We start from the raw sequence: 13,372 nt of genomic DNA, 5'->3' as shown, positions 1-13,372 counted from the left end.
TTCAAGCTTGTGTACTCTGAGAGAATGGCTATCGGAAATTATGCAATTTTTCCTCGGAGTGTATGGTCAGCCTGCTGCTGACCATTACCTCGGTGAGGTAAAGGTGGAGCCCCAGCACAACATCAACATCACAGGAGATAATAAGGATAAAATTGAAAACCTTTTCATGGGCTGAACATAGTCTCTGAAAACGAACCTATGGTGAGAGCTATATTGCCTTCCATGAGGATACCTCTCTTAGGGAATTCTGTTGCTACAAATATGTCCATACAGACAATCAGATCAAGCTCCACAATTCCAAGAACATCTACGTAGCCACCCCACCCCCTAGTCAAGAAGTCGAATCCGAAAGTGAAGATAAAGAAGATCATTGAATATGTACTGCATTTTTTCCTTCTTTTTTTAATGTATCTGATGTAAAATTTTGATGATGATGCAAGACACTATGTTTTTCAAATGCCGCCAACCGCTTCGAGAAGAAAGACGACTTGCGAAAAAAGACAAAAAACGTGAACCAAATTGTGAACCAAGATCCTTCCCCTGGACATAAAAAAAACCGTTTTACTTATTTTCTATGCTATTTTACCTTTTTCTTTGCCTCCTTTGTTTATACCCCACTTTTGTTCCCTTAGCGGGTTAAAAATAAATTATTAGGCTATTACTATCAAATTATATTCTATTCAGAACCAATATTAAGATAAGACAAAAATTCGACTTGTCTTATCTGATCAACTTTTTCGTGAAACCTGGGAAAATATAGAAGCGTAACATAAATCTGTCCAAAAAAGCATAATTTTGGGCTCAAGGAAGCATAATCCTCTCCGTCCAATCTAGCAACACTAGTACTATACTGGCCGTAAATTCAAAATTATCAAAAGGTTTGCACATAGCCAACAATAAGTGAGAAATAAAAAACCAAAATAAGCTCACTCAATTATACTAATCAAAATGTAAGAACAACAAACCTTAGCCAATTGGTTTAGATTATTAGGAAGACTCAATTTGGTAGGCTAATGCTCATAAATATACCCTATGCTATTGTTGCTGTTGTCTGCATTTCTTATCTATATACTCAATGGTGATTGTGGTGGTAGGCTACTATTAATCAAATCAATAGTACTATTAATTGTATATTCCTCTAGTGAAATTCTATACAAGCTACTTTTGGTATCTTGGAAAGTTGTTTGGTTAGGAAAATAAAACTTTCATTAGCTACTAGGCTAGGCTATGTTAACCTTCTTCTGAGTTCTAGGTCTTAGTAATATGTCTAATAGACATTTCTATTCCTATTAGAATTTCGACAAAACAATATTAAACCTTAAGTTTCAGTTTCTTTTTCTCTAGTTTTAGTTTTGAAAATGCAATTCTTGTTATTTGAGTAGAACTTAAGCCATATTCAAGATTTTGTTTTGTTTTAAATTTAGTAAATACATTTGTAGATCTTTGAAACCTCATGAAATGGGATTGAGCAAAGTTGTGAAGCTAAAAATTCTTTCCTTGTATTTTGTTTAAGCAACCTAGAAGATACTGGTTGGAAGGTTTATGTGTTATAACACCAAGAAATTTTAATGTCATCAAACATCAGTGCCCTCTACATAGATAAGAGTAGAGGTGGGTGCTTCAAAATACCTTCCCAGGACATACTTTAGTCTGTAGATTCATCCCTGAAAGTCTCATTTTTCAAACCTAGCCACTTTCCAAGATGGTGTCAAGTAGCTTGTCCAAAGTTTTAGAATCCCCCTCCCTACAAAAGATTCCCCCTGGATAATTCCAGATGTTCATTAGAAGGGAAATTGAAAGCTATTAATTACTATTGAAATGTATATACCATTAATTGTAAATTGGTTGGTAGCTTCCTGCTTTTTTAGTTTTCTGCTTGAGAATTTGAATATTGGATTGTAATTTGGAAGTAAAATTTTGGACAAGATTTGATTATTTAGTAAAAATATTTGAACAGACATTTTATTGAATAAGTTCTTAATAATAAATTTACTAAAGAAATTTGGGTGGAAAGAGACAGGTATTATTGCTCATTTGAATGGAATTTATGTTTAAGCAGATTTTATACATTTGATTAAAATCATTTTACATAGGAAAAGGGTGAAGTTACTATTAGAAATCTGTGGAAACAAAGTTCCTGTTAGTACTTGTTACCAACCATCCCCCAATAATTTCCTGGCAAAGCCCATGCCCGCCTTCTCCCCCTTCATGCTGGTAGAAACATGAATGCAGTATTTATACAGTTGCAGTAATTATATCTTTGGGGATTCCTCCCCTTCAAAGACCTTAAGGCAAGGGCTATAAGCTAGGCAATTTGTTCATTATTTACTCATAGCATTTATTATTGAAAGAAGCAGGCATGTTTGACCTTTACTTCTCAGAACAACAAAGGGCATTCAGGTGAGCCTCTCAGAGAAAGTTGAGGATAGTGTTGAACTAAATCAAAACACATTATTTGAATATGTGTTGTCAAAAGGGTGTGACTCAGGAGTGACTGAGTATTTTAAATTGGAGCTTTTAGGGAATGATAAGGGAGATGATCAGTTGACCAAAAAGGCAATATATGCATGCAACTACTAATACTGCTCCCACTGCTACATTTATTGCTACTACTACTTCAATTGCAGTAATATGACAGAAAAGTGCCAGGGGACCTGCAATCTTTCAAGTAAACCCCACTTAAAAAATACACTTTTTTCTTAACAACATTCATGTAAGGCTTTTTTTGTAAAAATTAATTTGAAAAACTTTATCCACAAAACAAGTTTTTCAAAGAAAAGTAAAGAGCACTTTTAAACCAATGTTTACAGTTGAGCATTAGGGGCAACAATTTCTAGGTCTAAAAATTAAGGAGCAAGCCTAGTTTCTTCTAAAAATCTCTGAGTTGTTATATGCAGCATTTATTTTCAGTGAGGGGCAAATTATGTCCTGGTCTTCAGAAGACATGGGGACTGTCAGCCCTCCTATGTTATTTTTTGCTCATTTTGAGTTTGACTCAGTTTTTATGGGGTAAGCAGGCTCATGGGGTATTTTCTGTAGGGAGGTAAATGCCTAGAATCCTTCCATACCTGCATTGGAAAACCCCAGTTAATAAAACCAGAATCAAGTAATGAGTAAAGAGTTTTTCATTTGTGGCCATAGTACTGATGTTTGATCTGAATTGAAGTTCTCTATTTGGAAGATTGACCTGAATCATAGGGGATGATTCCAGTGGTGTTGATTGTAATAGGAGTGAAATATATGGGTCTGAGTTGAATGAATGTCCAGATGAATAGGGTTAATTTGAGGAATTTGAACTGAATTGGGTTTATTTGCATAGGGTTGAAATACAGAAGACTATGTGACATGTATTATTCCAAAACATTAAAGAAACAATTGAAGATTTGTTATGAGATATCTTTAAAATAGAAACCTTCTATGTATTATAAAGCAAAATTTTTTATTGTAGTTTCCTTCTCAATTTTTTTTTATTGCCTTTCAATGTGTATCAGGGGGGGGGGGGTCTGAGATGCAATTCACTCAATTGGACTATCTGTCTTGGATTTTCTACAATTAGCCATGACTTGATGTCCACAAATACTTGATTTTAAGTCAACTTCTTCATGTAATACAATCCTAATAAGGGTTTATGCCAGATTTGCCTCTCACTCAATTGGACTATCTGTCTTGGCTTTTTCTACAATTAGCCATGGCTTGATGGCTACAACAACTTGATTTTAGTTTGAAATCAATGGACTCAGTCAAGGCCTCTGTTGATTTTGAATTAAAATCAAATGGTTGTGGGCATCAAGCCATGGCTCTGTAAAAAAAAAGCTAAGACAGATAGTCCAATTGAGTGAGAGGCAAATCTGGCATAAGCCCTTATTAGGATTGTATAAAGATCATGTCAGTGATGATCTGTTGATAGATAAGTCTATCTATCATCAGTCCAAATTAAATTCAACAGACTTTGAATTAATATCAAGTAGTTCTGGGCATTCAGCCATGGCTAATTGTAGAAAAACCAAGACAGATAGTCCAAGTGAGTGAGAGGTAAATCTGGCATAAGCCCTTAATAGGATTGTATGAAAATGATGCTAGTTCATTTGTTGATAGATAAGGCTGCCTATCATCCATCCATGGGTCATTCTTAGGGCAGAGCTAATATAGATAGTCATAGAACTAATTGATGAAAGAATTAGATGATGAATAATCACAAAATACAGTATATAAGTTGATTGGAGCAAAATAATGTGTGGACCAATGTTACCTTACTTGTAAGAAGTGACAGTTTTTAGGCTCATGACCATCAGAGGCATAAATCTTGGTTGTATTTTGAAAACTTCTCAGTGCTTGTGGCTTAGGTCCATGACAAAACAGATTATCTGAAAAAAAATTAACTGGCTTATCAACAAGTCTAACTATGGAGGACACTTGGTTGGTGGTATTAAAAATTTGAATTGTCAGTTTTTTTTGAACAAGCAAACTAACCTTTTAATGTCAGATGGATCAGAGATCCTTCACAAAAATCACATGTGTGAAAAAGAGTAAATAAATAACTTACAGTAAGCTTAGGCTAAAATATGGACTCATGAATCCTTTTTGTGATTTTGGACCAATGATACTCCACAGGACCAAAGTAACCCCATTCTATGCTATTTGGTAAGGGTGTTGAATGGTACTGCCCTTTTGTTGTTATAGTGTTTCCATTAAAGGAGAATGAATGTACATGATTAGGGCCCAATTTATGTGGATATGTGTGGTTTGATACCAATGTATCAATATTTTACCAATACAATACCAGTATAATTTGCTGATAAGATCCCTTTTGGAAAAAAATACATTACCTAAAGTTTAAACCCTACATTCTCTGTCCATATTCATACTCATATGTTTCTTCCTGGTTTGTTACACACCTCAGTTAGAACAACCTCAATAATTCGCTGTGGATTTCAAATAATGTAAAAAAAAATTATTAGGAAAGATATAGAAAAATAATTAAACCAAATAAAGTTCTAGTCTGGATAGTAACACTATTTCAAGCTGGTTTATTTACACAAACACGAATGTGTGAAAATCTGATTGAAAGAAGCATAACATTTAATGAAATTGATTACTCAAAACCAAATTTCAATAGCAGGAATTGTATTTTAATATTTTTTTGAAATGTTTTTGTTTTTGAATTAAAATCAAGCTATGTCTAATTGGAGAAAAGCCAAGACAGATAATCTGAGTGAGAAACAAAGTTGACATAAACCTTTTCCAGGATTGTATAAAAATGATGTCATTTTCATTTGTTGATAGATGGTCTACCATCCATCCATCCTCAGGCAGGACTCAGGAAGATAGTCATAGAACTAAGGGATGAATGAGATTTTCGGGTTGGCTTATCAATAATGACACTGACCCCCATATCGACTGGCTGATATATTGTTCAGACCCCATACACAATTACCTTTACTTTTCTAATTCATTTCCAACATCTCTTGCTTTTCAAATCTTGCAATGATGCTTTTGTGCCAATATCTTGAAACAACATTGTACACCATGCAGGAAATATAATTAGAAGTATGTGGACACTCTAAAGTATACAACCAAAAACAAATTACATTAATTATTCTCTTGAAAACAAAGAAATGGCCAATGCTGGATTTACTCTTTCATAAAGAGCCTGGCAAGGCAGGTTCCAAAGTCCAGTACTGGTCTCACAGTTCCCTGTGCAGCTTTAGGAAGATTCTGAATGACAAACTGGTGATGATTCTTCTAAGAAGTTGAAGGTTCTAGTGTGATTTAGATGCGGCTGGTGAGGAGTGTTTATAAGACTTTAGGAGAAATTTTCCTGTAACAGTTGAATACTTTGCCAGAGAGTCTAAAATTTGACAATGTAGAAGATGGATAGAATAAGTTTGGAAAAATCGTTTGTGAAGTTGCTGATGGTGTCTTAGGGAATAAAGATAGAAACACATCTAGGAATATTTGTGAAAATGCTTTATGTTTAACAGAGAGGAGGGGCTTATGCAAGAGTTATTTGCATGATAGATCATATTAAAATAAAAGGATTGTGAGGAAAGAGGAGAAAGCATATAATAGGAATTAAGGAGGTCTGAAGGCAATTGATAAAATTGCTGAAGATCTGGAAAGTACTGCCAGATGGCATAGTTGTAAAACATTGTACTGTCATGTTAATAAATTGAGAAAGAATACTCAATCTAAACTTGTCCCAGTCCAAGGTAGGAATGGAGCCACAATTATTTTTGCAATAAGAGTAAGATACAGATGGGTAGAGCAGTGATAAAATAACAGGAAATAATATAAACAATAGTGAAAAAGATTGCGACAATTTGGAGATGAAGGGAGGTTAATTATATGAGGAAGAATTAGTGACAGTACTAAAAGGATTAAAAAAATAATAAACCGCAGTTACTAATATTGTAGTAAATGAGTTTTTTAAAACACGGTGGCTGTGAAGTTAGGGATAAATTACTGAAGATTATGAAGACAGTTTTTGAAAAAGAGGAAGTATCTACCAATTTTGGTAGATTAATTTTTTAATTCTTAATTAAACCTCACTATAAGAAAGACAACAATAGTGATGGTAATTATTGATGTGATGGCTTGGTTTTTGGAGGGAGCAAATTACTTAGTATGATGATTCTTTTTAGACTTAGAGATGCTGGAGATAAAGTCTTAAGAAAAGAACAGTATGTTCTTAGGAAGGGGAAAGGATTTTTAAACCAAATTTGCATTCTTAGATTAATTCAGAAGTGCCTGAGTCATCAAACCCCTCTAGTGTCCAGTTTTATACATTTTGAGCAAGTGTTTGATTAAGCTTATAAAAGAGCTTTATCAATGGTCCTATCCTTGTATGTTATACCAAATAAATACTTTTAAGTGATTAGTGCTATGTACAAGAATAATCTTGCTGCAGTTGAGGTAGAAAGTGAGGTTAGTAGCTGTTTTTGAATTTAACTAGGAATTGAACAGGGTTGCATTCTATCCCTATTTATATGGATTACTTTAATGTACTTTGTCCTAAGAAGCACAGCAAAGGTAATGAGAGAACATGGAATCAAATGGGGAAGTGAGACTCTCCTTGAATTATGCTGATGTTTAAGCATCCTAGATGAAAATATTAGCAAAACGAATGAACTTTTGAGGTTTTGAGAGTTCAAGGTGAAAGAATAGGTTTGAAAATTAATGCTAAGAAGACTCAGCTGCTAAGTCTAGGAATAAGCAAAGGTGAAGAGGTAATGCAGGGTAATGAGAAGATCAATCAAGTGGACAGTCTCACTTACCTAGGTAGCATTATCAGTAAAGATGGTTTGTTTAGTGAAGATGTTAAAAGTAGAATAGTCAAGGCCCTGGGTGTTTTTTCACAGTTGAAAAAAGTTTAGAAGAATAGGAACATAAGTCAGCAAACCAAGATTAGAATATTGGAAGGTACAGTTATGACAGTGGTCAAGTATAGTTTTGAAGCTTGCGCAGTCTGAAAGACGAAAAAGGGCTTGCTAGATGTTTTCCAGAGATATTGCTTGTGGATTGTTTTGGGTACCTGTCTGACTGGCCATATATCTAACAGGAAGCAGAATGTGGTTGAATCCTCAGCCTAAATGAGAGAAAAGTTTAGATGGCTGAGACATGGGCTGGAGATGAAGGATGAGAGAATACCTGGTAGACTAAACATCTAGAGCCAAATAAAGAGCAGGTCGTCTCCAAAATGGAGGGGGGAGGGTCCTAAGGAAAGATTTAAGAGAAATGACAACTTCTTTAGAGGGTTTGCAGAGGTAGGCTATAATTGGGGTTGAGGAGGAGTGTGCATAGCTGTGTCAGCCTCTGACGGCATAGTGGTGTGGTGAGCTGTTAGTAGTAGCAGTAGTATTAAGTTAAAAATGCCTATAAAAGAACATACTGATAAAAATTAAGCATTAGTTGTGTTGTTGTTGTTGTAGCTAGTTTAGAAGGAGAGCATTTCTATAAGATTGCTGAATCATTTCTCTTTTTTTTTTGGGTTGCTGAACCAGCTTGATTAGATAGGTCATTAGACTAAAATAGGTTACTGCCAAAGAAATGATTATTTACCATATCTTGGAAATGTTGTGAGTCAGGTAAATGAAACCCTCAATGATGGACCAAAAGTCCAATTAAGGATCGAAGAGAATGTGTTCAAGTGTCCATCTTCACCCGCTGCTGCTTACAAGGTTCCAAGGGTTGTATGACAACAGACAATGTAATTGTCTCAATTTGAAGTTTGGCTTAAAGTATGTTATGTTTACTTTGTATTTCTTGACAATATGGAACACGCTTGTGCTATATTCTCTGCAAAATTTGACTTTTAAAGGTAGGTTTCAAGGGTTATATGACAACAGGCAATGGAACTGTCTCAATTTTAAGTTTGGCTTAAAGTAGCCTATTTTTTGCTTACATAGTTTGTCTTGGCAATATAGAACGCACTTGTGTTAATTCTCTGCATAATTTGACTTTTAGAGGTAGGATGTAATTGAGGCAGGATAATTTACATTACAGGGGACAATTTAAATTTATATTACATAATTTACATTCTAAATAAAAGGTATTTACTATCTTTGTAAGTAGTTGTAGCACAACAATTTATTATGCATCAAAATGCACAATATTAATCAGTAATGTGCTAGAAGATACAACAAAGTTCAGAAATGTGTGTAGAATCTAATTTACAACCCTAAAGGGTTTTTAAAATATTTGTCCCCTTTCTGTTCCAAAGACTGCTGACTTTATGAACTTTTACAATGTTTATGCTCTAAAAGTAAGACTTACAGGAACATATCTACTGCACAAATAAGGCTACAGAAAAGTTTTTTTGAGCCTCATATCTTTTCTAAATCCTGATTTGTAATTTTTTAAGGCTACAACTTGTAAAAACACATTAAAAAAAAAATCGAAGAGAAATCCTAGAATTGTGTGATTAAAACAAAGAAAAGTAGACTGCATCAAATTTAAGAATTTTGTTTTTGCCCAAGTGAGGATAAGTCTTATCTTCTTTGCAATCTTCCAAGCCTATAAATTAGGAAGGAATAGAGATAGGAGCTTGAAAAGCCCTTTCCTTTAAATTTTTGGCTCCATTCCTGACAGTTAAATTCAGATAGCTTGATTGCTTTTCAAGATAGTGAAGAGCCTCTCATCTGGAATTTTACTAATTAAAAGTAAGAACGGCATGGAGGTATAAAAATGAGAACAACCTTTCAGTCTCTTCTTAGTTTTTTTATGGCACTTGGTATTAACCAAGTGACATATAGCAGTCGCCAATTCTGTCGGTCGGTCTGTCGGTCTGTCTGTCGGTCCCGGTTTTGCTACTTTAGGCACTTCCAGGTAAGCTAGGACGATGAAATTTGGCGAGCGTATCAGGGACCGCACCAGATTAAATTAGAAATAGTCGTTTTCCCGATTTGACCATCTGGGGGGGAGTGGGGGCCCGGTTAATTCGCAAAAAATAGAAAAAATGAAGTATTTTTAACTTATCAGCGGGTATTTGGATCTTAATGAAATTTGATGTTTGGAATGATATTGTGTCTTAGAGCTCTTATTTTTAATCCCGACCGGATCTGATGACATTGGGGGGAGTTGGAGGGGGAAAACCTAAAGTCCCGGTTTTGCTACTTTAGGCACTTCCAGTTAAGCTAGGACGATGAAATTTGGCAAGCGTATCAGGGACCGGACCAGATTAAATTAGAAATATTCGTTTTTCCGATTTGACCATCTGGGGGGGGGGAGAAGGGGCCGGTTAATTCGGAAAAATAGAAAAAATGAAGTATTTTTAACTTATGAGCGGGTGATTGGATCTTAATGAAATTTGATGTTTGGAATGATATTGTGTCTCAGAGCTCTTATTTTAAATCCCGACTGGGTCTGATGACATTGGGGGGAGTTGGAGGGGGGAAACCTAAAATCTTGGAAAACACTTAGAGTAGAGGGATCGGGATGAAACTTGATGGGAAAAATAAGCGCAAGTCCCAGATACATGATTGACATAATCGGAACTTATTTGCTCTCTTTGGGGTAGTTGGGAGGGGGGGAGTAAGTCTTAAAAATTAGAAAAATGAGGTATTTTCAACTTACGAACGGGTGATCGGATCTCAATGAAATTTGATGTTTAGAAGGATATCGTGTCTTAGAGCTCTTATTTTAAATCCCGACCGGATCTGGTGATGGGGGCGGGGAGTTGGGAGGGGGAAACCTAAAACTTGGAAAACACTTAGAGTGGAGGGATCGGGATGAAACATGGTGGGAAAAATAAACACAAGTCCTAGATAGATGATTGACATAAACGGAACGGATCCGCTCTCTTTTGGGTAGTTGGGGGGGGGGGGTTAATTCTGAAAAATTAGAAAAAATGAGGTATTTTTAACTTACGAACAGGTGATTGGATCTTCATGAAATTTGATTTTTAGAAGGATATCGTGGCTCAAAGCTCTTATTTTAAATCCTGACCGGATCTGGTGACATTGGGGGAAGTTTGGGGTGGGGAGACCTAAAATGATGGGAAACGCTTAGATTTAAAATTGAGGTATTTGTAACTTACGAAAGGGTAACCAGATCTTAATTAAATTTGATATTTAGAAGGATCTTGTGCTATAAAGTTCTAATTTCAAATTCCGACCAGATCCTGTGACATTCGGGGGAGTTGGAAGGGCGGATCCGCTCTCTTTGGGGGAGTGGGGGCGAGGGTTAATTCTGAAAGATTATAAAAATGAGGTATTTCATTAGGTTCTTTAGGATTCTTTAGGTTCTGACCTTCTCACAAGTACCAAATGAGCTCTTGGCTCTTCCAACCTCGTACCATATGAGCTCTCGGCTCTTCCGACCTCGTCACAAGTGCCATATGAGCTCTTAGCTCTTGTTTTCCATTTATATAGGCTTTTTTTGGAAGAGTTTTCTAAGTCCATGATAAGTTGGTGCCTGGAGGGGAGGGAGGAATAGAGGTGGATAGGCTACTTGATATCCCCCTTCTGGATATTAATGCAAGCTTTAGATCCATCCCTGAATATTGTGTTCACTAGCTTCACAGGTTTCTATATTAGAAAAAACTCTCAAACTGTAGTTCTGCCAAGGTTTAGGAAAATTAAAGTAAACACTAGTGCCACTGATAATGCAGCATTGCTCAGAAAAAAAAAGCATGAAATTTAGTATAATTTTAATCTGTTAAATTATAAATTTTTATTAAAGATCCAAGTTTCTTTGGATCCAGTTCAAAACCTTCTGAAAATAATTATTTTGTGTAATGCTCTCGTGTTGATTATAAAATAGTTAGGGCTAGATTAGTATAAAGAATATAGGCTTGATAAGAAATGCAGACAAATATAATATACTTCTTGCCCCTCTGTCAGAAAAACGGTTTTTTTTTATTATGCGAAGCAAAAGTGAATAAAATGTAAATACAACTGATATTTGCGCAGATATATTTTTTATATATACAAGATATATTTTTATTATATGCAGATATATTTTTTTATATATTATATATTTTTTTTTTATATATACAAGCTTGAATTTTTTTTTCAGTTCTCCATGCTCTTGGAAAAGAAGATATTTTAGAATTTTGCCTTCATCATGAACCAATCAAGATTCAATGAAGAAATGCTGAGAGAGGCGGCATGTTTTGGAGATTTTGAAGCTGTTGTAGAACTTCTTAATAGAGGTGTTAATGTTAATGCACAACATGACATCAATGGATGGTAAGCGTGCATTACAAGGCCATAATTTTGACTTTTTGGTATCCAGAGCAAGCGTGAATCTATTTTACAACCCCTTCCTACTAACATTTCAAGCCATATAATTTGAAACCTATCAAAAATTACATGCCAGGACCCAGAGCCGGATAAAGGGTGATTATAGCGGCTGGGCCCTGCATGTGAAATGGCCCTGCATTACCATGAGATTGAAAAAAAAAATCAAAATTTAAAGTAAACTGCTTTTGACAATAATGGCAAAATGACAAATTATTCAAATAATTGAAAATATACATATATATATATATATATATATATATATAAAAAATATATATATATATATATATATATATATATATATATATATATATATATATATATATATATATATATATATATATATATATATATATATATATATATATATATATATATATATATATATATATATATACTAGCTGTTGGGGTGGCGCTTCGCGCCACCCCAACACCTAGTTGGTGGGGGCGCTTCGCGCACCCCCCAAGCCCCCCCGCGCGCGTAAGTCGTTACGCGCCATAATAGTTACGCGCCATTGTAGTTGTGTCCCTATGTCCCACCTGTGAATATAGATAGATATATATATATATATATATATATATATATATATATATATATATATATATATATATATATATATATGGTTTTAACTACGTAAAACTTGCGAATATACAACATTCTTTGCTGTCCCATTGTCTTTGCATATAAATAGATTGTCAGGTTTACCGACTCTTGAACATGCAACATATAATGGTCCATGGGAAAACAATCTGTATTCAGATCTATACCTCATGATTCTAATGATTGCCCTTGAGCTTTGTTGATGGTGATTGCTAATCGACCATTCCCTGTCCCGGTGTCCCGGTCGTCATTTACATCCCCCTGTTTCCCCCGGTGTCCCCGTTGTAGTTGTGTCCCTGTGTCCCGGTCGTCATTTATATTCCCTGTGTCCCGGTCGTCATTTGTATCCCGGTGTCCCGGTCTGTATATACATTCGTTTTTTAGTTTTGTTTTTCTCCTTTATTTTTTTCCTTTTTTTTTCTTTTTTAGCTTATTTAGATTTTTAGATTTTTTAGTTTTTTTATTAGTTTTTAGTTTTTTTTTCTTTTTAGTTTTTTTGTCCCGGTCGTCATTTATATCCCCCTGTTTCCCCCGGTGTCCCCGTTGTAGTTGTGTCCCTGTGTCCCGGTCGTCATTTATATTCCCTGTGTCCCGGTCGTCATTTGTATCCCGGTGTCCCGGTCTGTATATACATTCGTTTTTTAGTTTTGTTTTTCTCCTTTATTTTTTTCCTTTTCTTTTCTTTTTTAGTTTATTTAGATTTTTAGATTTTTTAGTTTTTTTATTAGTTTTTAGTTGTTTTTTCTTTTTAGTTTTTTTGTAGTTTTTACCTTCTTTTTAGTTTTGTTAATTTTTTTTTTTTTTACTTATGTCCTGGTCGTCATTTATACTCCCTGTGTCCCGGTGCTTTGTTGATTGCTAATCGAACATTCCTTTTGTCCTGGTCGCTTTCTCTTTGAGTGTCGTCATTTATTTTTTTCTTTTTTAGTTCTTTTAGTTTTTACCTTTTTTAGTTTTTTTTAGTTTTTTAGATGAGATTTTTTTTTAGTTTTTTCCTTTTTTTCTTTTTAGTTTTTTATTGGTTTTTACCTTT

General features: G+C 34.8%; 1 protein-coding gene across 5 annotated transcripts in view; it reads left to right on the top strand.

The window, feature by feature from the left end:
- The first annotated feature begins 487 nt into the window (after positions 1–487).
- Positions 488–13,372, top strand: part of LOC136028996 (ankyrin repeat domain-containing protein 40-like) — a 29,258-nt gene continuing 16,373 nt past the window's right edge. The window contains exons 1-2 of one of the 5 annotated variants that reach the window (XM_065706997.1): positions 488–521; positions 11,515–11,687. In XM_065706997.1, the coding sequence (XP_065563069.1) occupies positions 11,563–11,687 (125 nt within the window). In that variant the 5' untranslated portion in view covers positions 488–521; positions 11,515–11,562. Of the gene's footprint in view, positions 522–823; positions 951–1,097; positions 1,188–11,514; positions 11,688–13,372 lie in introns of those variants that run through there. The other 4 variants (XM_065706996.1, XM_065706995.1, XM_065706998.1 and 1 more) reach the window with 4 other exon arrangements.

This window comes from Artemia franciscana, chromosome 7 (genome assembly GCF_032884065.1).
Source record: "Artemia franciscana chromosome 7, ASM3288406v1, whole genome shotgun sequence".
In the NCBI taxonomy this organism is placed as follows: Eukaryota; Metazoa; Arthropoda; class Branchiopoda; order Anostraca; family Artemiidae; genus Artemia; species Artemia franciscana.
The sequence above is the reverse complement of the archived record's forward strand: the minus strand, read 5'-3'. Positions and strand labels throughout refer to the sequence as shown.